This window comes from Ambystoma mexicanum, chromosome 10, assembly GCF_040938575.1.
Source record: "Ambystoma mexicanum isolate Mex_15411 chromosome 10, UKY_AmexF1_1, whole genome shotgun sequence".
NCBI classification, from domain to species: Eukaryota; Metazoa; Chordata; class Amphibia; order Caudata; family Ambystomatidae; genus Ambystoma; species Ambystoma mexicanum.
Genome location: NC_090932.1, coordinates 332,594,898 through 332,619,482, shown reverse-complemented (window position 1 = coordinate 332,619,482; position 24,585 = coordinate 332,594,898). Strand labels below are relative to the sequence as shown.

General features: G+C 47.3%; 1 protein-coding gene across 3 annotated transcripts in view; it reads right to left on the bottom strand.

Moving 5' to 3' along the window:
* The window catches only part of NSD3 (nuclear receptor binding SET domain protein 3), a 2,619,674-nt gene that overhangs the window by 1,361,108 nt on the left and 1,233,981 nt on the right, over positions 1 to 24,585 (bottom strand). For all 3 annotated transcript variants that reach the window (XM_069617934.1, XM_069617935.1, XM_069617936.1), the window contains exon 12: positions 13,189 to 13,315. In XM_069617934.1, the coding sequence (XP_069474035.1) occupies positions 13,189 to 13,315 (127 nt within the window). The remainder of the gene's footprint in view (positions 1 to 13,188; positions 13,316 to 24,585) is intronic.

The following is a 24,585-nucleotide window of genomic DNA, read 5'->3' as shown; positions in this document are numbered from 1 at the left end:
ACGGGCAAAGGGCTGCCCTGGGAGGGTCTGTTAAGTGAGGCAATCTAGCCAATTGCAGGCAGACTAGGCCACAGGCACACGAGCAGACAGCCAATCAGGGTAGGCGGGAGGTGAGAATAGGAATCAGGAAGTGGGAAAGGGACAAGTAATCACTACGAGCACGGAGCTCAGAGGGTGGCAAAATGAATACAGATGGGGCAAAAATCAGCTGGGGAGGGCCTGCAGCAAGATGCACTCACCAGTGATGTTAGGATACAGAAGGGGGAGCGAGCTGGTATAGCTAATGCAGGTATAGGTGCAGTCCTTAGTCAACTGGATGAGAAAGGTAGGGAACATCCCATTTGTTTCATCAGCGGGAAGTTAAAGGATCCTGAGAAAAGGTGGGAAACAATAGAATGTGAATGTTTTGCTATTGTGTGGTCACTGAAGAAGTTTAGACCATACTTGTATGGATCTACTTTCATTATTCAGACTAACCACCAACCCTTGAGATGGCTGATGCAAATGAAAGGGGAAAACCCTAAACTACTAAGATGGCCAATCTGCCTGCAAGGGTTTGATTTCACCATTGAGCACAGAGCAGGAAGTCACCACCAAAATGCTGATGGTCTCTCTAGGATGTTTATAACCGACTAGAGATATGAGATCCATCCAGGAGTGGATTAAATCCTCCTGTCCCTTAGTCTGTGGGGGGCGAGTGTTAGGGAGAATTCTCATTTATGGCTAATTTCCCTCACCTAGTGAGTCCCTCAGCAGCTTTGCTGGATTTCTGGAGTTCATTTTTTCCACCTGGTAAGAGTGTGAACCTTTTTCCCACTCTTACATGTGTTTTGCCATGTGTATTTCTACTGTTTGTGTGATCTTGGGCTCTGGAGCTACACCACTCCATGAGCCCCACTTTTTGTGTGTGTTACACAGCACCATCAGTGCAGTGACACAGGGTTGTCTTTGAGACTTCCCACTGACTCCATTATTCTGGGGCTGACTATTGTCCCCCAGAAACAGGTAAAGTTGCCATTTACTGTATGTAGTCATTTAAGCTACAGACCCAATACACCCCATCTTACATGGAGTATTGGAAAGGGTTAATTCCTACCCCTTTTTGTTTGTACCTCTCTGAGCTTTATTTTGCTCTCTTAACACTAAGACTTGGCTGGTGGCAGTGGAATCTACCCTAACTTTTCGACCGCGATTATACTATATAAACGTGGTACTGTTTTGGGCTATTGTGTTAGCTTAGAACTTAAACCCGCTTGACCAAATACTTTTTAATTTGGCTCTGGTCGGGTTTTATCACCATTTCTTCTTGTTAAAATCCTTCTTGTGTTTTACTTTGCGTGGCAAACCCGGTTTGCCTTCTTTGTTCGCCGACCTTTGGCAGGCTTTTGTCCAGAAGCCCTCCTTTGGCGTCTAGGTGGGCTGAATGTGAGGGAGGGGTTTAGTCACCCCCTGCACAGGGTCTCCTTGGAGACCCAAGTCGCACTTTGTGTCGTTTGGCTGAGGTGGTTGTCCAGGCCGGACAACCCCCCTGTTGAGTGATTGAGAGCCAGGCTGTGTGAATGGGGGATTTTGGCATAAAAGGCAGGACTCTTGGGCTCGAAGTCAGAGTTGCCACCGGAACTGCAAAGAACCGAAGAGAAGAAGACGGCTGCTGCAACTCCCGGTGAAGCCCTGCTGCAGTCCTGAGCTATTTACCCTTCAACGACAAGAGATGATCCAGACCGGAGTCTTCTTCCCTTGAGCCTGGTGGGATCAACCAGCTCACCTTCCACAGTCAGAGGACCCTCTTCTTGGTTGAAATCGCTGCACACAGCTGTAGTAATCCGGATAGCCATCTGAAGAGCCTCTCCTGTTTTAAAGGAGTGCACCTTTTATTCACTGTTGCTTTGCTGCTGCTGGCCTCATCCTCGGGTAGTGCAAATCGCTCCAGACGTCGTCCTTCTTGTCCCCACGACTGAAGCTCCAGGAACCGTGAGTCTGCAGGAACTACCAGGAACAACTGCCGTGGCAACAGCTTTTCTTCAAACGAATAAGGTATTGTGTCCAGCTTCAAGGAATTGGGGTGAACCCTTTCTCCTCACACAAGGCTTGTCCTCGTCTTCCTTCCCTCTTATAACTTTTGCTTCCCTTTTGACAATATCCAAGTACTCCTGGCAATCGCGAACCGTGAACTGTTCTAACCTTGTGATCCTCGACAACAGGACCCTGTCCCATTTGACACTGGCATAGGCCTATTGACTTATCTACGTTTTAGAAAGTGTTCTCTGATTCTATCTGCCTTGACAAAAGTATTGCCTATGATTTTTATCCCCAATTTTCATGTGTTAATTCATGTGCTAAGTGTGTTTGACTACGGTAACATTTCTTCTTTCGGGTACGCCTTTCTTTCGTACGACCGAACTGTCATTACTGTCAAAAAAGTGATTGCGTAATAACCCACAGTAACGTCTTTGTTTCACAACACCGGTCTGTCAAAGCCAAAGGTACTTACCTTGAATTGTTCTGCACAAGGGGAATTGGTTGTGTGTAGTATATTTGAAGTGTGGTTTTAATTTTAGTAGAAGTGAAGTGTTTTGTGAACAGATGGTTTAAAAATAAATGTACTTTTACTTTTTAACCAGAAACCTTGAGTCAGTGTTTGCTTGAGTCACAGTAATTGTAGTCCTTTGGGTAATCTCTACTGCTGTTCATTTGCTCTTGAGATAAGTCTGGCTGCTCAGCCACTGCTACCACTTTTTCTGTGTAATACAGGCTTGTACCAAAGGTGAAATTGTACTACAACTTGTGGTCTTCATCTTGTGTAGTGGTCCCTAAGGGTACTGCACAGGATTCTGCCTAACACTCCCCGGTGACCATCTCCTTTAGTTGGGGCACAGATCATAATAAGACCCGATCATGGAGAATGAAGCCACAATCTCTGTCGGACATAGCCTTCAGTGCAGACATGGAATCTGCTATAGATTAATATTTTACACTTAATACTGGCTCAGTGAGCACACAAGCCACCCTTTGGGAATCATTCAAGGCCTAGATTAGGGGTATAGCCATTTCCAAAGAATCTGGGATTCTCAAGGTGATCAGAAGAGACATCTCTAAGAGTGAAACTGCATTCTCCTGCCTCGAAAAGTTCAGGAACATTTGGAGAAGTTTCCTTGAGGTTTACGGATGATGTAGATCTTTCATTTGAGTTGTAGTGTCTCTGGGAGTGATCATTATTGTTGCAGACTCATTTTTATTTCTCCAATTTGGTGTTGTCGGTTGCTACCTCATTAAGAGGAATGTTAATTTATAATATTGTTTTACGGTTCTCTGTCTTACATCTATTTTCTTTCTCTTTTACTTACTTCTTCCTATTCTGTATATCTTCTTTTTGAATTCATTACTTGGTTACAGTTAGGTGGTTTCTCTTTATTTTTGAGTATATGCCGGATGCATTTGGTTTAAATGTATTGTAAAAGCTTGATTGATGATGTATTATACTTCTATACGCAATCAAAAGTTAATAGTCTCCTCCCTCGAGGCCCAGTACGCCCTGTCACAGGCCCCTGAAGCCCTTTCAAATATTGGTATAGAACTAGACACGTTCCGTACAAATGCAGAACGGGAGAGGAAATTCATCGACACCCCGTGTGCTGCTCAGAGATAGGGAGAGCGGCCTGGGCGCGTTCTGGCTAGGCTCCTCCCCCAGGAAACAGGATCTCTTCATATCCGAGCTATAGAGAAATCTGATGGCACCCTGACCCTGCTTCCACAAGATATAAACGCGGAATTCCTATCTTTCTATGAATCCCTATATTCGAATAAAGACACTGTTCCCACCACCAAAGTCGACGCGTACTTGTACAGCCTACCCCTCTGTTCTCTCTGACAAAAGACAAGCTATTGTCTAGCCAGACCAATTACAGCCGAAGATATATCTAAAGACATTGATTCCCTGGCCTTGGGTAGGGCCCATGGCTCCGACGGCCTTGCGGTCGAATTTTATAAACAATTTAAATCCTGATTGGTCCCGCAACTGCTGGCACTGTGGAACGAGTCATGCGAGATAGGTACACCCCCCCCCCCTTCGCGAAGCCATTATAACTGTTCTACTTCTACCTGGTAAATCTCCCACCCAATTCTAGCCTTACGATTGTCCCCGTACATGTCCTACATTATTAAACCTGACCAGTCGGGATTTATCCCTGGAAGATCCACCTCCTTCAACCTGCGGTGTCTGTTCAATATTATCAGTCGAATTGACCCTAATGCTCAGGCAGTAGTGGCCACCCTGGACATGCAGAAGGCTTTTGACTCCGTCTCATGGAACTACCTCTGGCGAGTCCTTGAGAAATGCAACTTTGGGCCCCGTTTTCAGTCCTGGGTCAAATTGCTCTACTCAGATCCCATGGCCAGGGTCCGGACTGAGGACAGATGCTCTTCTCCCTTCCGAATAGCCAGAGGCACGAGGCAAGGATATCCCCTTTCTCCTTTGATTTTTGCCATAGCCATAGAAGCTCTAGCAGACAGGATGCGTCAGATACAGTCACACCAGGGACTGAAATTGTCAGGAACACCGGACATCTTTTCCCTGTATGCGGATGATGCCCTACTCTTCATTCCCTCTCCGGCACACAACCTTGCCCCTATCCTCGATGACGTTATCCACTTTGGACAAATATCGGAACTCAGGTAAACTGTTTTAAATCAACTTTATTCCCACTTACCAATGCCACACTTCCCTCTCCTCGATTTCATGGGGTTTGCCTGGTCGCAGAATGGAATCACATATCTTGGGGTGGTGGTCGCCTCCAATCCAATTTAGTATTCAAGGCTAATTACCAGAAATCCTCGATTACACTTGCTAGGAAGTGTGTGGGTTGGGCAAAACTCCCTATCTCACTGGCAGGTAGGGTCGGGATTTTTAAAATGATCGTACTCCCTCAACTTCTTTAACGCTTCCTGAACCTGCCCCTGTGGCCGGGGAGAGAATTTTTCCCATCACTTAACCGTACGATCAATGCATTCCTTTGGCACTCCGGAGCAGTCCGCCTGTCACGATGCCCGCTCCCGGGGAGCCGGCTCAGGCCCTGCGTCCCCGAAAGCGGACATCAAGTCCCCAGGGAAGGTCCCAGCAACCCCTTATAGGGGCCCTTTGGACAGCGTCCTGGCGCCTATGGCGCCAGGCTCATAGAAAACATCAGTCCTGGCACCATAGGCGCCAGGCTCATTATGAAAGTGTTTGGGTGCACTTACCTGATGCAGACCATGCTGCAGAACCCCGGCCTCCTTGACCTGTGGGACTCATTTACCACCCGGGCGTGGTCGGGGAAGGATACATACCTGATTGGAGGAAGGACACATTCTAGGAACTTCTTCCAAGGCTATTTAAACCACACCCGATCAGCCACACGTGCTTTGCGTTGTTCTGCATCTAGCAGCTGGACGCTCACCGTGTCTGCTCCTGCATCTTGACTTCTGCCACACCTGCCAGCATCCTGAATCACCTGCAAAGGAAGGGAACAAGAGAACAGAAGAAGGAAAAGGCCACACCTGCTAAATCTGCATCCCAGAGACATTTCGCCGACAATCCTGAAAAGGAAGACATTTATTTTTAAAAGCACATCGCATCGATTGCTGCAGCGCCGCATTCTACTCACCTTTACAGGACGCCTCCATGTTCAGCAGCGACCATCCGGATTCGCAGTCGCGCCCCCGCGCCTAGGGAGAAAAAGACAAGAACAAAGGTGAGAGAAAGAAGGGAAAAGGGAAGCTGAAACTCCATGTCAAGACTTACCTGTTGGGTCATTCCCTTTTCATTTCGGGTCCGTGCCGCATCCATGCATTTTCGGACCCCGGCCCCTAAGGGGAAAAAGACATCAGCATTAATGAGTGAATGAAAAGACATTACCAAAACACTCATTAAAGACTTACCTGATTTCCACAAGGATTTCACCGCTCACCTCGGGTCGGTGCCTGTTCCCCGGCATTCCGTACCCCGGCCCCTATGGGGAAAAAGACACTAGCATTAGAACATTAATGCATGGACACAAGGGGAACCACTTATAGAAAAACTTACCTGGAAGCCAAGCAAGTTTGGTTCTCACCCATCCGAAAATCCAGTGACGTAACTGGATACCAACGCGCCCCTGCATCAGAAGCAGGATGGAGAGCTCGTCCTTCCAGACCCTAAGGTGAGACGCTACGGGGAAGCACAGAAGGGTTTTGAGGAGGGTGAGAGGTGTAAGTGGGAGGCCGATTGCATTACCCTGCAGACAGTTAACCCCCTATTCTCACCTACAGAAGGATACTTCTGCGAGTCAGACAAGCCAGATCTGGGGCCCGGTCCAGTCCGTCTTCCGAACCCTGCGCATCACCTTAGATGAGGTCACAGCAGCGCGAACCAGGCCAGCGCCCCCGTGGGAGTCAGGTGACACCGCCTTAAACTCGACACATTGTCTACTCCCATGAATGGTGGCGGCTTTGGAGCCCCATACTTCGGAAGATTATTGGTTGGTCGCACAAGTTCAGTTTGCATCACACTGGTTTACCATTACAAACTCTCCCCCTCATGTTAGTCTTGAACGGTTAGCGGTCGAGGGTCGGGATATTCGTTCCCTGATTCTTCCCCCCCCCACTCAAGTCTTCAATATGCTCCGCTGGATCCGGTGGGCACAACGTTCCTAGCACTATCTAAGTTGTGGAAGATTCCCAACGCTTCTCATCCCTTTCATAGCAGTTTGCCTCTCTGGAATTTCCTCCCGGAAGCCCCGTCTATCCCCTTGTCCGTAGTGAACCGTTGGGCTTCGGCAGGTTTCGAAACCATGCAGGATGTCTTGGACCAAGGTAACTTCCTAGAATGGCCGGATTTACCTGAGGCTTTACGGCGAAAACCATCTGTCTGACTTCAATACTCGGGCCTCCGCTGGTTTCTCAAGGGGAGGTTTCCGAATGTTCCCCCCTTTGCCCCCTGATTACCCTATACTAGCTGAAATCATGAATGCTAATGCTTCCAGTGGAAAGATGTCCAGATTGTACGCTCTACTACAGTCCAGAGCCACTCCTCCGTTTGACAAACTCAAACGCTCTTCGGCGGAAGACCTGGAGATCGATGTAACAGACCATTCCTGGAACCGTATGTGTGCTCGTACTCACAATGTATCATTCAATTTCCATTTTAAACTAATTCAATTTAACATTTTACATAGATTTCACTACACCCCAATTAGATTACACCGTATGTCACAAGACCACTCCCCCAGATGCCCGAGGTGTGGCTCCGAAGAGGCAACATACATACACACAATTTGGTCCTGCCCTTGTCTAGCCCAGTTCTGGGAGGGGATCTGTGCCACCATATCTGACGTCCTTCTCCACAATATCACCCCATCCCCGATGTAGTGTCTCTCATGAATTCCCTAGTCTTGGTCGTGATTCCAAAAAACTGCCAGGGCTATGCATGCTCCTCGCTGCATCCTGCTATGTTGACTACGCCCGCGTGCACCTACACATGCTCAGTGGCTCCATGCCGTGACCTGGGCCTCGGACACTGAGGAAGCCTGGGCAATCCAGCAACCCCCGACATCTAAACCCAGGAACGTCTGGTCCCCGTTCCGCTCTTACATTTCCTCTATTTTAGCCAATGATGAAGATGAATCAAATGCACCTTCTTCTCCTATTAATGTGTCTGCTTGAATTTGAGATATTGTACATTATATAGTACGTGGGTCTCAGATATTACCGAATGAGGGGATCTCTCTGCCTGATTGATTACATTGCATGTTGACTGGTTGTGACAAAATTGTAGGTGCCAATACTTATTTATCGCTCGCTCTTCTATTGTAATGTCAAGCTCAAAAAATAAAGTTTAAAAAAATAAATAAAAAAAAGATCACTTCACGTAACTCTATAATACTGCAAAGTTTGCACTCCCCATACTGTTATCGCTCCAAGTATTTTGTAAAACTGAAAATTCGAAACAGTACCAACCTAATAAATGGTCGACAAAGACATAGTCGAAGGTGAGGAACTAGTTCCCCTGAGCCAAGTAAGGGTGTGTTCACCTGAATCCAGATCGTCATAGTTAAGCATGTAAAGACCCAAGGACTTCATTGGAATGACCCATTTTAGCCTGCTTGAGATTTCAAATTCGATGGTTCAGATTCCAAAATTGTGTCCCATGTATCAACTCCCTACCCCCGAGATACAATCTGGACAATCAGCGTTTCAATCCCCGGTAACTAAGACATGACCACGTTCATTAACAATCTTCCAATTAATTATACATTCCTGAATATGTTGGAGAAAATTGTCCAGGTCACCCACATCCTTGTGCCAATAGAAAAAGCAAAACAGGAGGCTCACAGTTCGATAGCTGAACGGCCAATATTCCCAAAGGGGGAATAGGAATTATGGCCGCAGTCAAGCCATGGCCGGTCTGTACGCCGTGATTAACCCACCTGCTGGACGACCTGTCTGACCCACTTTTGCTACCTGATGAAACACCTGGTACCCATTTAATACTGGGAGGGTAGTTAACCATGTCTCTTGCAGGAATATACAGCCAAAACGGACCCAGGCATCTATGTTAGTATGCAAATGGACAGTCCCACAGAAATTCCAAGAAACACATTTTAGGGCACTCCTGTTCAACAGAGTGCCACTTCTATGGTTATTTATTCTCCTTGCTCCACAGAGCAGATGTTACTGTTGACAGGGCAGCTCTGTCTGTGTGTGAAATTGGCGACTCTTGCAACGTGACCGAGGGACCCCGTACTCAAACAATACATTCAAGGCACTGGGTACATTCATCCCGTTCACGCAATCGTAGCAAGGCTCCCATCTTTCATGTTTAAAACCTAGGGAATTTAATTTGGGCACTTCAGCGAATACAAGGCCAGTGAACAGATGTGAGTGGAAATAGATAACACACCTGTCTGACAGAGCTATCTGGTAAGTGTATCTTTTATGTGGAAGGAAGAGATTGCTCTCAGATTTGTGAGTCCTGAAAAAACATTTGGCCTATTTAAAAAGACTTCTACACCACACTCCAGGATACTGGACATACACAACTTGTTCTTTTTATTCATGTTTGGGATGAGTCATCCTGATAACAGCCTGGAGTCTGTTTCTCTCTGCTGGGCGTGTGGGAAGTTGGACCTAACTCGCCTGCAGCTCCCTTAGCACCGCCTCACACACTTAGGGGCTTGGAACAACTGCCCTGGGACGCCGTGTAGACCTGGAATTCAGCAGGCGAGTCATGGGGGAGGGGGAGCTTATAGGCATGTTTTTATCTTGGCTTAAGACACTGCCACAGTCATGCCAAGGCTTGGCTGTGGTTAAAACAGGATTCTCGTCCCCTATCAATGTCCATGGCAGGTAGAATCTCCCTAACAACCTGTCCAATTCGACATTAACTTTAGGGTTTAGTGACACATTGCTGTTACTTTCCCCGCCTCCTCCTGCTGGACCGGGACTACGGTCCTTTTGGCTAAAATGAACTGATTTTGTGCCTTAGTTGCTCAACCCAAAAGAGAATACACTATTTTGATTAACTCCAGTTTCCAAGCAAGAGGGATATGAATTTGCACACAGAGACCCAACTACTATCAGTTTGCACAGTCACATCGACCCGTGACCGCACCAGTTCCTCTGTGGCAGTCTCCTGCTGAATGGAAGGTAGTGCCCTTAACAGATAGTCAGGGAATAAATCTGTTTTAGCACTGGACGTGGCAGTGGTGGAGGTCTGCACTCCCACATCAACTCGACGAAAGCGCAACAAAGGGTTAGCTTCCACCGGTACTTTCCAGAGGTCGCCAGTCTCAATGGCAATTACTGACAGATGAGTGACAGCCTCCCTAGGTGGTGCAACTCCAAACATGGGCTATAACCCTGGCTTCTTTCTGGCTGGAACTTCCAAACATTGCTTCCATAATGGTTAGGTTTATCAGAAACTTCCTAGAAGACAAATGTTTCCGTTTTGGTGACTTTTGGTTCTGGATTTCTTTTTAAAGTTACAAGGCTGTGGTCCCTTACGGGGGGAAGGGTGGGAGACAGTTGCACACATTTCCACAACGTCACTAGCCTCAATTGCACAGTTCGCAGCCCCCCCCAAAGATTCAGCAAAGTCCATCGTACTCAAATTGTTAATATGGGAATGAGCAGTAGCTTTAGGTCTTGCAATAAATCTAGTTTCCGTACTGGATACCAGGCTGTTGATAGTAGGCTGATGACATATGAAAGCCAGAGACCTATTCACAAGAAGAGGCGGGGGGGGGGGGGAGGGGAATAACGCGGTTAAATGTACTCGCTCTAATGCAGGAGTTCTGCCGCCGTTGATCCAACTAGTGGAGTTTTTAAAATATTTTGATAGTAGGAGCTGCTGCACAGGCTTCCTCCGTCTCCGCCGATTGCTTCACTTTGCCGCCACTTTGCGGTCCACTTCGCAGATCCGGCAGGTTTTGTTGGGGGAAGCAGGAAGGCAGGGAGGAGCTTCAATTTAACTGTAGCAAGAGCTGAAGCAAAGACACAACCAATACCACAGGCAGACTGCTTCAATTTGTCGCCACCTCGCCCGAGAGAACTTGTGTGAACAACTTAATCTCTTTACGACTCAGGCAATCATCGTCACTGTGTCTTCCATTGCAATATAAATTCTAGCCATCTCACATAATTCCCAAAAGTTGGTTGTTCTGAATAATAATACAAATCCTTTTTTTATTCTAAGATTTACTTTCCTCTAATATTGTGACTTGACCACCAGCTCTAGGCAAGAGCAACATTATCGTCGTGCATGTTGTTCTCCTAAGTCAGGAGCTAAGCTTTCAAATTACCTTTTGTGGCATTCTAAACAAGACTACAAAACAACCGATCTTCGTTAGAAAGCTCTGTTAGGGAGAATTCTCTCTTTAGGCTGAATTTCCTAACCTAGTGAGCTTTGCTGGATTTCTGGAGTTTGTTTTTTTCCTCCTGCCAAGAGTGAGACTCTTTTTCTCCCACTCTTGGACATGATTTATGGTGTTCCTTTGACTGTTAATGTGTTTTATGGGCTATGGGGTCCTTTACTCCATAGGGTCTCATGTGTCTTTACTATGTGTGTTACACAGCACCCTCCGTGCAGTAACACAGGGGTGTCATAGTGACTCCCCACCATAGTCTCCATACCCTGGGACTGACTACTGTCTCCCAGGGCATGTAAAGTCACCATTGGCTTTACTAGTCCCAAATTATTAACAGAAACCAATAAAAACCATCATATTGTGGACGTACTGGTCGGGGCAATTCGATTGCCCCGGGGTCTGTTAGTCGAGGGGGCACGTCTCCGTCCCCCCTGATCGAGTTTTGGCTGGTGGCAGTGTAAACTACATCTTATATTCGACCGCAAATATTTTCCTATGGGATTTTCCCATTGTTCCAGGCTACCAACTTTAATTATTTAATTCTCATAGCCCCGAACATACCGCCGGTTTATTTATTATTAATTCGCCGGTTGGTATTTTTTGCCAGGACTCGATTCTAAAATGGCGTCTGTGTTCTCTTCTGTGACTCCAACCCAAGTCGAGCCCTTTGTTGCACTTTTTGGCGGGCTTCTCCACAGAAGCCTCCAAAAGTGGTGCCACTCTGTCTGGGTACCACAGAGGGTGTGGGAGGGGGTTTAGGCACCCTGGACTGAGTTACCTTGGTTTGATTGACAGCTAGGCTGAGTGAATGCGGGTATGCTGCATAAAAGCAGGGCTTTGGGGACTGGAACTTCAGAACTCGCCACAGGACCTGAGAATCCGACGAGGGAGAAGCGGAGCCGACCTACCACGACGACACCAACGGTGGAGCCCTGCGGAACCAACTCACCACTTCCCGATGACAGAGAAGATCTCCCGGCTGGAGAGGCTTCTTCCCCTGACTGGTGGGCACAACCAGTTTTTACCTTCTTTCTTCGCACCCCAGACCGGTTTGTGGTCGAACTGCCCGTTCCAAGCACTGCGGCGGCTGGATAGCCACTCACCACTGAACCGCAAATCAACAGACCGCTCCTTGTACCTGAGAAACTCCGCGGCTGGTTTCTTCCCTGGCAGTGCAACAGACTCCTGTTTTCCTCCACGACGAGATCCTCTCTTCCCCCGGACGAAGCACCGACTTGCATCCGCTGCCAAGAACAACTGCCCCCGCTGGAGTGTTCTCACCACTTTAAGGTACCGTGTCCGCCAGGCCTCTCTTTCTAAAGATTGCTACAAGGTAATAATAACCCGTTAACCTTCTGGACTGGGCTGGCCGCCTTGACCCTCTAACTGGTCCCTTTCTTTGGTCCAACTCCTTTTTGAAACGTTACAAGACTTTTGTACATTGCAACCGTGTGACCTTGGACACATTTCGTTTGATCCTCTTAAAGTGGATCCGGCCTATTGACCTCTAACTTCACGGTTTTACTTTGCCTTCATCTCTTGTTATGTTCTTGTAAAAGTGTTGGAATCTGTTTCAACTTGTTCTCTGCTTTTCTCTCCCTTTTAAAAACAAACTATTAGAGTGCCATCTATGTTAAGCGCTCACCGCTGTCTGAAAATAAGTGGGGCTTTACTTAAGACTTGTCTAATATTCTTTTAAGGGAGTGTATATCTTTTAGTGACCGTGTTTTTGAATTGCTTACTATTAGTGCCTGTGTGTTTTTCTAGATGTGTTTTTAAATTAATAATTATATCTCTTTTACACAAAGCCCTGGTCAGTGTCTGTTGTATTGTGTTCTCTTGACCTATTGTGAATACTCTGTATACTGCCTAACTCTTCTTAAGGGAAGTCTGACTGCTCAGCCACAGCTACTAAGTGAATCTGTGTGGTACAGACTGCTACCAAGTGGGTTTACTGCCAAACACCTGTAGTCTTAAATCTTTTGCAGTGGTCCCAGAGGGAACTGCATAAGTTTCTGCCTAACAAGCTCTTAGCCCAAGACCCTTTACTCAGATCCTTTGAAAAACCTTTATGAACTTGCATTGCCACTTTTCGCTCATCTGTTACCCGCTTAAATATATTTGAAACGGCAGAAGAAGAAAAACTAACATTATGGGTGCAGACTGTAACCTAAGCAAGTTATATGCTAACATTTAGCATGAGGACATGCGTTGCTGTAATTAGGAGGAACAAGGAATTACTCCATAATTTAAGAAGATTACAAACAAAATCAAACAATGTCAATTTCATCAGCCCCAAAAATATACTTACCTGTTTTGCATTCCAGACATAGGAATTGTTCGTCGGGGAGCAAATTCAACCCCAGGCATTCCTGATGAAATTGCTGATAGCATTCTCCTTTGCAACTAATCAAAGACTCACCATAACTCTCGCAAATCTTTAAAGAAAAAAATGTGACATTCCATTATAGTTTAACGTGAGCCACGCTGTAGCATAGTCATTTTTTTCAAAACTAGTGCTAAATACAAAGTAAGAAATCAACTGAAAAAAGACCAGAGATTTGAATGTTGCACTAATTTGAAGACATTTACATTTTAAGTGCAAGAAAAGATGACAGTCTGCCAAATCTTTTCTTTAAGTAATCTAGGAGTCATAAGCCCGAACCACAACCTGGAAGATATTCACAGGATTCAAAACACTTTTTGAAATCTCAGGCAATTAAGTTTTCATAGGACGATTCTTAAGACTATAAAAATGCCCTTTATTCTGCAGCTTAACAGCCACCGAGAAGCTTGCATAGAACGGGCGGTGAGGTAATTTTTGTATAACTTACTTTGAGGAAGGCAATGTATTTTGAAAAAAGGGCATTTTAGACCAACATTTTACTTTTTAATTTTTACTGAGAATGAAAAGGAAGAACAAGTTACTTACCAACTGTAACGTTCTTTCGACTGGATGTTCCTCTCAAGTATTCCTTATCTTTGATAAATCCACTTCCAGCTTGCTGGCTGGCCTCGGAAAAAATATTCACAGTAGAGGGCGCTGCGCATCGACATCCCTCGAGTCGGTGTTCCTCTAAGGCCTCTGTATCGGCGCTGACGTATAAATAGTCTTGTGCAGCGTCCGTTGCTCAGTGTCACAATGTGCAAAAGTTCCTGCCCCCTGAGACTCCTCACCTGGTTCTTCAGCAGGGTTTGAAGACTTCGGTCTCCTTCTTCTCTCCGTTTGTAGACTTTCTCTTTCTTCACTTGACTGAATAGTCCTTCTTCCCTTCCTTCGTTCGAAGAGATAGGGGCGGTCTCCCCCCGAGACCACCTTGCCCGCCTATAGATCTGGCAGTCAGGTGGACCCAGGGGAGTCCGCTCCTCAAACAGGGAAAAAGCCTGATAAGGCAGAAAAAACCCTGTGTTTCAATTGGGGCTCTTGATATGTCCGATGTGAAGACTGGAGAGGCTGGCGTAGTCCGGTATCAGTTGTAAATGCAAGCTCAAGGTTTGATCCTTATAGATGAGGGTTTGGCCACTCTCGGGAAGCGAAGAGAAAATCCAACCGGAGGCTAAGGAGTAGTTAGACGCAAAAGAATCCTGGACCAAGGTAAGAGAGGAAATAGAACGAGAGGCTACGAGCGTGAGAGAGTGAGAGTGTGTGAGCGCGAAAGAGAAAGAGAGGATGCGAGTGCGAGAGAGAAAGGGAAAGTGAGCGTGAGAGCGAAAGAGAGCAGTAGTGAAAGAGTAGGAGTGAAGGAGAGTGGAAAAGAGAGAGAGAGCGATAGCGAAAGAGAACGGAAGAGCGAGAGAAAGAAAGAATGAAAGAGGGATAGACAGAGAGGGAAAGCGAGCGTCAGAGAGAGAAAGAGTAATCGGCGCGGGAGTAGCACGGGTCAGCTGACACCGAACACACCGCGAAAGAAAGATAGAAAATCCAAGCAGGTACAACAGGGAGGAACGAGAGAAGAGGAATCAAGCGAGGGCTGACAGAAGTAGAGAAAAATCGGTCAAGACGCTAAGGATAGCGAAATAACAGATGAAGCAAAAGTAATAAGATTCGCTTGACGGGGCACTGCAAGCAGACGAAAGTCAGGAGACTAACAAAGCGAGTTGCAACGCAAGTTGCAGGGGGGCGTGGTCTCCTATTATACCTGCCGGTCCTAGACGACTAGACCGTCAGGCGGACCGCTGTAGAGACTCAACACCGCCTCCATCTTGCCCAGAGTTTCCACGGCCGCGGTGTGACAGTATGCCCTCTCTTCATCGACTCTCCCCCAGGTTTTCCCGGATGTAGGCGATGGAACTGTCTTAAAAGTTGTGGGGCGTGAATATGCCTTCTGGGCTCCCAAGACCGTTCTGCGATCGAATACCCCTTCCACTGCACCAGGTATTGTAGAGATCCATGTCGGTAACGTGAATCCACCAGCCTCTCCACTTCATATTCTTCCGGTTCTGGTTCTTGGAGTTTAGAAGAGGGTATATGACGGTTCATGGGATCAGGATGATAAGCCTTCAGAAGGGAAGTATGAAAAACGGGGTGAATCCTTTTCAGCCTGGATGGAAGACGTAATCGAAAAGCCACAGGGTTTACTTGAGACAAAATGGGAAAAGGGCCTATAAAGCGGGCTGAGAATTTCCCTGGATGAACCCAACGTGGGAGATATTTGATTGACAACCAGACCTTGGTTCCCACTTCCCATTCGGGGTTTTGAGATCTCTTTTTATCCGCATATTTCTTGTATCGAGCTCTACTTGCCTCCAACTGCTGAGTAGCATCCTTCTGGATGGATCGGAGCTCAAACAGGCGTTGATCTACCGAAGGGACTGAAGTTGGAGGTATTCCAAAGAGAGGTATATGTCTCGGATGATATCCGTAGGTAAAGTAGAAAGGGCTGCAACCAGTTGCCGAATGTACAGTGTTGTTGTAGGTGAATTCTGCTAGAGTTAGAAAGGATTTCCACCTATCTTGTTCCTGATGGCAAAAACAACGGAGATATTGTTCAAGGGTGGAATTTAGGCGTTCTGTCTGTCCGTTGCTTTGGGGATGATAACCAGAGGATAAAGCTCTCTTTATTCCTAGAGTACTACATAAAGCCGACCAGAATCGGGATGTGAATTGGGAGCCCCTGTCGGACACTATGGTCCGAGGTAGACCATGCAGTCTTACTATTTCTTTGAGGAAAACTTCAGCCGTTTCGGATGCAGATGGCAGGCCAGGCAAGGGAGAAAAATGAGCCATCTTGCTCAAAGTATCCACCGTAACCATGATAGCCGTTGATCCCATTGAAAGAGGGAGATCCACGATGAAATCAGTGGAAATATGTTCCCAGGGTTGTGATGGTAGAGGTTCTTGTTGGAGTAACCCCATGGGCCGATGAGTAATGGGTTTATTGGCCGCACAAACCGGACAAGCCTTCACGTATGTTCTGACGTCCTGGTCCATAGTCGGCCACCAGAAATATCTGGATATCAGATGGAGGGTTGCTTCTTGGCCCTTATGTCCTGCCGAAGGGAGATCATGGCACCAGAATAAGGCTTGTGTCTGAAGTTTCTCAGACGGTAAATACAGTGATCCTTGATGAAAGAATAGTTTCCCTCTCCTTTCCATACTGGTCCTATGGTCAGAAGAGACACCAGGGAAATTAGTCGAACGCTCAACTTCTTGTATGAAGGAATTGATAATTCCTAAGATTCTCTTACCAGGAAGTATCTCACCCAGGCTCTGTTCTTCCTTGGGCTCCAGACTGCGGGACAGAGCGTCAGCTAAGGTATTCTCCTTTCCTGGAAGGTAGGTTATTTCAAAGTCGAACTGGGAGAAAAAATACGCCCAGCGGGCGTGACGAGAATTACGGCATTCCATCTGTTGCAAAACCTTGAGATTCCGGTGGTCCGTGCGAACCAGAAAGGGATGGGCAGCCCCCTGCAGTAAATGTCTCCACTCTATACATGCCTGACGAATAGCCAGTAATTCTCGTTCCAGAACAGAGTAGTTCCTCTCACTCGGTGTAAGAGTTCTGGAATAGTAGGCCACCGGATGTTCTGCTCCATCCTTGCTTGCTTGTAGGAGAACAGCTCCTATGGCACCTCCGGAAGCATCCGTCTCCACCACAAAAGGAAGAGACTGATTTGGTTGCACTAGGATGGGAGCGGTGGTGAAAGTCTTCTTAAGTAAGAGAAAGGCTTGATCCGCCTCCTTATCCCAATCGAACTTCTGACCCTTCTTAAGCAAACGGGTTATTGGTAGTACAATATCCGAGAAGTTGGGAATAAACCTTCTGTAAAAGTTAGATAGTCCCAGAAATCTCTGAATATCCTTGGGATTCCTGGGAGTAGGCCATAGGAGAACTGCCTTAACCTTCTCCGAATCCATCTGTACTCCTTCCTTAGAAAGGATGAATCCTAAATAGGATACTGAAGAGGTTTCGAAAACACATTTCTCAGGTTTGACCAGTAGTTGATGTTCTCTCAGCCTTTGAAGGACCTGCGTGACGTGTCTTCGATGTTCAGAGAGGGAGGAAGAGAAAATCAAAATATCGTCTAAATAGACAACCACAGAGATGTATAACATGTCTGAGAAGATCTTGTCAACAAACCTTTGGAACACGGCAGGAGCATTCACTAGTCCGAAGGGCATTACCCGATACTCAAAGTGTCCCATGGGAGTCCTAAATGCCGTCTTCCATTCATCTCCTGCCCTTATTCTCAACAAATGATAGGCTCCTCGAAGGTCTAACTTTGTAAAGATAGAGGCTCCTTCCACAGCTTCAAGTACCTCCTTGATGAGAGGCATGGGGTACCTATCCCTGATGGTCATGCTATTCAGCCCACGGTAGTCTATACACGGCCTTAATTCAGTGGTTCCCTTCTTGGGAATGAAGAACATTGAGGCTCCTGCTGGGGAACGGGATTCTTGTATTAAACCGTTTTGCAGATTGGCATCCAAGTACTCCTTCAAGGCTCTTCTTTCCGGAAGGGACATAGGATACATACGACCAAAAGGAACAGATGACTCGGGCTTTAGGTCGATACCGCAGTCCTCTGCTCGATGTGGGGGTAAAGAACGAGGTAGCCTGTCTTCAAAGATTTCAGCATACTCCTGATAATGCGGTGGAATCGTTTGGACCACTGTAGTGCATGTCGATTGTGCTTTCCCCTTCTTCATCAAAGGAGAGGGTTGTGGTAGACATTCCTTTGAACAATACTGTGACAAAAAACAGACGGTATTTGCGGACCAATCAATCCTGGGATTATGTTTCCGTAGCCAGGGTATGCCTAGGATGATTGGGAAATGGGCTGCTCTTATAACATCAAAGACAATCCGTTCTTGGTGTTGAGACAAAGACATGTTAGCCGGAACTGTCTCCTTAATGATGGGACCGGATGAAAGGGGTACACCATCGACTCCTTCTACAGGCAAAGGGCAGGCCTTCTGACGTAGGGGTATGCCTTGTTCTTGAGCCCACTGGATGTCAATAAAGTTACCGGCCGCACCACAATCCAACATAGCTAGTACTTCAACAGATAGGGAGGATTCAAATGTTAGACGCACAGAAAACACCATAAGACTGTTGTTATCCGCAGAGGGATCCTGGTGAGTAGAATTGCAGGGATTCCTTGATCCTGCCCGGTTCCTTTCCCTGCTCAAGACCGGGGAGGCGCGTTTCCCGGACGTCTCGGGGGCACATCTGGACAGGTTCGGAGCAAATGTTTCGAAGATCCGCAGTACATGCAGAGACCCAGGTCTCTGCGTCTCTTGCGTTCCTCGGGGTTCAAAGGACCTCGGGTTGTTCCTATTTGCATAGGCTCTTCCTGTTGTGGTCTGTTAGGAGAACCTATCGAGGGATTCCCTCCTATGGGATGGAGTCTGAATCTCCTTCTTTCCAACCTTCGTTCATGCAATCTGTACTCCAGTTGCAGGGATAAAGTCACCAACTCTTGGAAGGAGGTAGGACGCGCCATTCTGGCCAGCTCATCCTTGAGTTCATCCTGTAAACCTCGGCGAAAAAGGGTCTGTTGAGCCGAATCTGGCCATCCGGAGTCTGTGGCCAGTTTGGTAAAGGTAGAGGCATAAGTCTGTACATCTTGATTGCCTTGACGGAGATCTAGGAGGGTTTCATAAGAAGAATATTGGACTTCTGGTCTCTCAAACCTGGCACACAACAGTTGAGTGAACTGAGCGTAATCCGCTAGCGCAGGGTCTGCGAGTGTTATCAGTGGGGTTGCCCAAGCCAGAGCGTTACCCGTAAGGTTGGAAACAAGAAACCCTACCTTAGTTCTATCCAATTCATATGCCCTGGGCCGAAAAGTGAAGTAAACCATACAGGCATTCAGGAATTCCTTTAGGTGTTTCGGATTACCATCGTACTTCCCAAAAGAAAAGGTCAGAGGAGGTAGATCGCCTCGGGATTCTTCTCGTGTCGCAACCTGTTGGCGTAAGTTAGCGTTCTCGGTCCGGAGATTCTGTACCTCGGCCTGAAGGCCCTGAATAGCTGTAACCATCTCCTGGAATTGTTCTAAGGAGGCCATGCCGGTAGTTGGGCGTTGCAATCTGTCACAATGTGCAAAAGTTCCTGCCCCCTGAGACTCCTCACCTGGTTCTTCAGCAGGGTTTGAAGACTTCGGTCTCCTTCTTCTCTCCGTTTGTAGACTTTCTCTTTCTTCACTTGACTGAATAGTCCTTCTTCCCTTCCTTCGTTCGAAGAGATAGGGGCGGTCTCCCCCCGAGACCACCTTGCCCGCCTATAGATCTGGCAGTCAGGTGGACCCAGGGGAGTCCGCTCCTCAAACAGGGAAAAAGCCTGATAAGGCAGAAAAAACCCTGTGTTTCAATTGGGGCTCTTGATATGTCCGATGTGAAGACTGGAGAGGCTGGCGTAGTCCGGTATCAGTTGTAAATGCAAGCTCAAGGTTTGATCCTTATAGATGAGGGTTTGGCCACTCTCGGGAAGCGAAGAGAAAATCCAACCGGAGGCTAAGGAGTAGTTAGACGCAAAAGAATCCTGGACCAAGGTAAGAGAGGAAATAGAACGAGAGGCTACGAGCGTGAGAGAGTGAGAGTGTGTGAGCGCGAAAGAGAAAGAGAGGATGCGAGTGCGAGAGAGAAAGGGAAAGTGAGCGTGAGAGCGAAAGAGAGCAGTAGTGAAAGAGTAGGAGTGAAGGAGAGTGGAAAAGAGAGAGAGAGCGATAGCGAAAGAGAACGGAAGAGCGAGAGAAAGAAAGAATGAAAGAGGGATAGACAGAGAGGGAAAGCGAGCGTCAGAGAGAGAAAGAGTAATCGGCGCGGGAGTAGCACGGGTCAGCTGACACCGAACACACCGCGAAAGAAAGATAGAAAATCCAAGCAGGTACAACAGGGAGGAACGAGAGAAGAGGAATCAAGCGAGGGCTGACAGAAGTAGAGAAAAATCGGTCAAGACGCTAAGGATAGCGAAATAACAGATGAAGCAAAAGTAATAAGATTCGCTTGACGGGGCACTGCAAGCAGACGAAAGTCAGGAGACTAACAAAGCGAGTTGCAACGCAAGTTGCAGGGGGGCGTGGTCTCCTATTATACCTGCCGGTCCTAGACGACTAGACCGTCAGGCGGACCGCTGTAGAGACTCAACACCGCCTCCATCTTGCCCAGAGTTTCCACGGCCGCGGTGTGACACTCAGTTCCGTTTTGAGGTGCTGTTTTTGCCTTGCATGAGATGGTTAATACCCTTGAAGGAGTGTAGGCTGCAACTACAAAGCAAGTTTTACTGCAGAGAAGGATGGGAGCGGCGATAAGGAATACGTGGGAGGAACTTCCAGTCGAAAGAACGTTACAGTTGGTAAGTAACTTGTCCTTCGAATGGTTTGTGCCCTCCTACGTACTCCTTATCTTTGATAGACTCCCAAAGCAGTCATTTGTATTGGAGGCGGAAGTAAAACGTAATTATTTTTAAAAAATGCACAGAGTGCAACACAGCTTTCCCAAATTTAGTCTCCTGGCTACTGGAGGAATTTAGACTATAGAATTTGGTGAACGTCTGTGCAGACGACCATGTGGCAGCCGCACATATGTCTTTAATTGGAACCCCTTTTTGGAGAGCTTACGAGGCTGCGATACCCCTGGTTGAATGAGCTCTGAGGTGTTGAGAAGGCTCTTTCCCCCATAATTTATAGCATTCTATGATAGTTAGAATTATCCATCTTGAGATGGTTTGTTTCGTGATAGGCAAACCTAGTTTATGTCCTGCATACCCCACAAACAACTGATCTGCTTGTCTAATCCTTGCAATTCTGTTAATGTAGAAACTCAAGGCACGCCTTGGATCCAGCCTGTGCAATCTCTTGGGAGGAAATTTGGCTTCACTTGAAGAACTACCTTATCCTTGTGAAAGTCTATGAGGAGGTTTGCAAGATAAAGCTTGTAATTTGCTCACTCTTCTAGCAGAAGTTATAGCCACTAGGAAGACTGTTTTAAGAGTAGGAAACCTTAATGGACAGGCATGAAGAGGTTCAAATGGAGTACCCATTAGAAATGTTAAGACTAGATTTAAATCCCACAGGGGAACTTGAAAAGGAGTTGGGGGAAAGACATTAGTCAATCCTTTTAGAAATTGAATGACTATGGGCAACTTGAAATATGAAGGCTCCTCAGCCGTGCGCTTAAAGATTGACAGCGCGGCGAGGTAACCCTTGATTGTGCCAACTTTAAGGCCCGAATTTGCCAAATATAGTAAGAAAGGTAACACCATCGGTGAAATACATGAAAAAGGGACAACATTCTTATCTCTACAGCTGCAGAATTTGTTCCAACGTCAGTGGTATAAAGATTTAGTTGCTGGCCTCCTGGCTGAAAGCAACACCTCCATTACGTCACCTGGGAGGTCCCAATCTTTGTATCTCAACCTTTCAGAAACCAAGCGTGAAGGTTAAGAGTCCTGATATCCGGATGGAGAAACTGACCTCCCTCTTACGAGTGAAGATCCTCTCTCTGTGGAAGACAAATCGGAGGACAGATGGACATATCTAGAAGATCTGGGTACCACGTTCTCGAGGCCCAATCCAGGGCAATTAGGATCATGGGTTTCCGGAATCTCCTCAACCTCATGATCACTTGAGGAATGACGGGGACTGGAGGAAACGCGTACAGAAGTGGAAACACCCAGTCCACCACAAACACGTCCCCTAGAGCTCCTCTCGGGGGAAATTCCCTGGAGCAATACTGATCGCACTTCCAGTTGATACTGGTGGCGAACAGATCCTCCTGAGGGGTTCCCCAAAGGGCGAAGATCTCTTGAAAGACTTCCTGAGCTAGTTCCCACTCGTGGGAGACTGTTCTGCCTACGCAGAGCGTCCGCCATCGTATTCTTCTCCCTGGCTAGGTGAACTGCCGATAGAGATTCCTTCTTGAATTGCCCAGAACCAGAGCTGCATTGCCTCTCTGCACAGTGGCAGTGATCCTAAGCCTCCTTTTGTTGAGGTGGTGCATGACCACTGTGTTGTCCGTCATTATCAGGACATTTTTTCCCTGTACTGATGGCAGGAAAGCTTTCAGTGCTAGCCTGATCGCTCTCAGCTCGAATAGATTGATGTGTAGTCTGGACTCCGATGGAGACCAACGACCGCTGTTGGTAAAGTCGTTGGCATGGGCTCCCCACTCTGAGTGAATGTCATGCGTCTGGGTACCTGGAGGCTGTGGAATAAATATAGATGGGGCGGCCATTGAAGGTTCCATCACATTCTTCTTTAACGGTGTGGTGACGGTCTAGTCTTTTCCTATCTCACTTCTGACTGGGAGGTACTTTATCCACTTCCTCCCAGCATTCCTTGCGTTGCAACCTCGGAGTTACGCTCTTTGCCTTTCTCCCTTAGTAACGCTCAGTGTTCGGTCCTCTCGCTATTGATATTTACTTTCCCTTTGTGGTGCCTCACGGATGGTTTACTCCATTCCTTCCCCCACCCCCTATTCCTTTCCTCATCCTTTCCGTTTGGCGGCATATTTTCGCCGTCTCCTTCTGCTCTCGCGTTCCACACACTTTCTGCCCACAGCTGCTACGGCTGTGTTCTATTGTCAGGACTGCGGCTCGGTTCTTGACACTTTTTTCACCCGCCTTTGTCTTGCTGCACGCGACTCATCTCCCATTACGCTGCAGCTTCCACTTACCCATGCTGGTATCGGCTCACTCTGGACGACGGCGGAATACAGTACAGATTACCAGGATTGATATCATGCCTTTTCCAATCATCCCAAGCGCTTCCAAGCAACAAACAACCACAGAATCTTCTGCCTACAAAAACATCCTGCAAACTGGATTTTTTTTAGCTTCCTGCTTTTTCCCCGAATTTTCACCTGCCTTTGAGGAGCCACAGGGCTACAGCTCACCGGTGGCCACTGTGGCTTCCTAATGAGACAGGGTTTCCACCACGGAAATGTAACGAGGAACACAAATACAGACAAAGCCAGGACCACTACCGATCAGACTCCAGTACTTCAGGTGAGGAGACGGAGGAGGGCAGTGGGTCAGAAGAAGTTGAACCAGTGTTTGACAGATTCCAACACCCCATAAACATGGCTACACCCCAACAAATACAGGAACTTCTGGGTGCAGTCCAGACACACTCAAGAAGTCCAGACGCTGAAAGCTGGAAACTTGGTGCTAAAACAGATGGTCACACATAGGGAACCTCCACCTACTCCAGAGCTACCTGCGATGCCACTATCCTCGGGTAAATTTGATGGTACGTCTAAAAAGGTGAAAGAATTCCTGGATGCATGCACGGTCTACTTCACTTTCAGGCCCACTTTGTATGCGTCTAACCAGGCTAAAGTGGGTTTCCTCGTTTCCAATATGACCGGAAATGCTCTCACATGGGCCACTCCCCTGGTGACTGGGGATAACCCCATTCTACGAGATTTTGAGGGTTTCAGGACCCTCCTAAAACATACATTTGAAAGACACGACATCACCTATGCTGCTTGCTAAGACCTATTAGATACACTTCAGAGATCCATGAATGTGTTGTCCTATATCTCATTGTTTAAGACCCTGGCACACAGGCTGGGTGGCCAGAACAAGCCCAATATGCGAGGGGGGCTTAAAGCGGAGATCAAGGATGAGCTAGCAAGGTCTCCTAGACCTTCAACTTTTGCGGACCTGTTGTCATCCGTGCACCAGATAGAGCATCGGATCTTGTCAAGAAGAATCGGACGAAAACACAGAAGCCGACCCTCCTTTAGCAGACCGACGTCTTTCACACCTGCACCACCCATGCCCATTCCTCGGGAAGAACCTATGCAGATCGGAACCGCTCGTGGTCCCCTTTCTGCTGAAGGAAGAAGACATTGCAGAGATAACGGATTGTGCACCTATTGCGGATCGGAAAACTACATGATCCAGAACTGTGAGGAGCTGCCTTCTCGCAAGTCTGGAAACGACTGCCCTCGAAGCTAAAAGGGACGGGCATCCGAGGGTTCACGTCTGCTTCTAGTCCTTATGTCTCTTTGTCTGTTTCATCCTCTAACCACACAGATGATTCACGCCTCATGGTGGTCACAGTAAAATTCAGAACCAGCCTGGAATGGATAGAAGCCTTGTGCCTACTTGACTGCGGGGCCGCCGGTAACTTTGTGGACACTCTTTGGGCTGCCAAGATGGGAATTATTTGACTTGAAAGAACCAAAGATCAAAAGGTAGAAGGTGTAGATGGCACCCCCTTGTCATCAGGACCCATCACGCATACCACAGAGGAG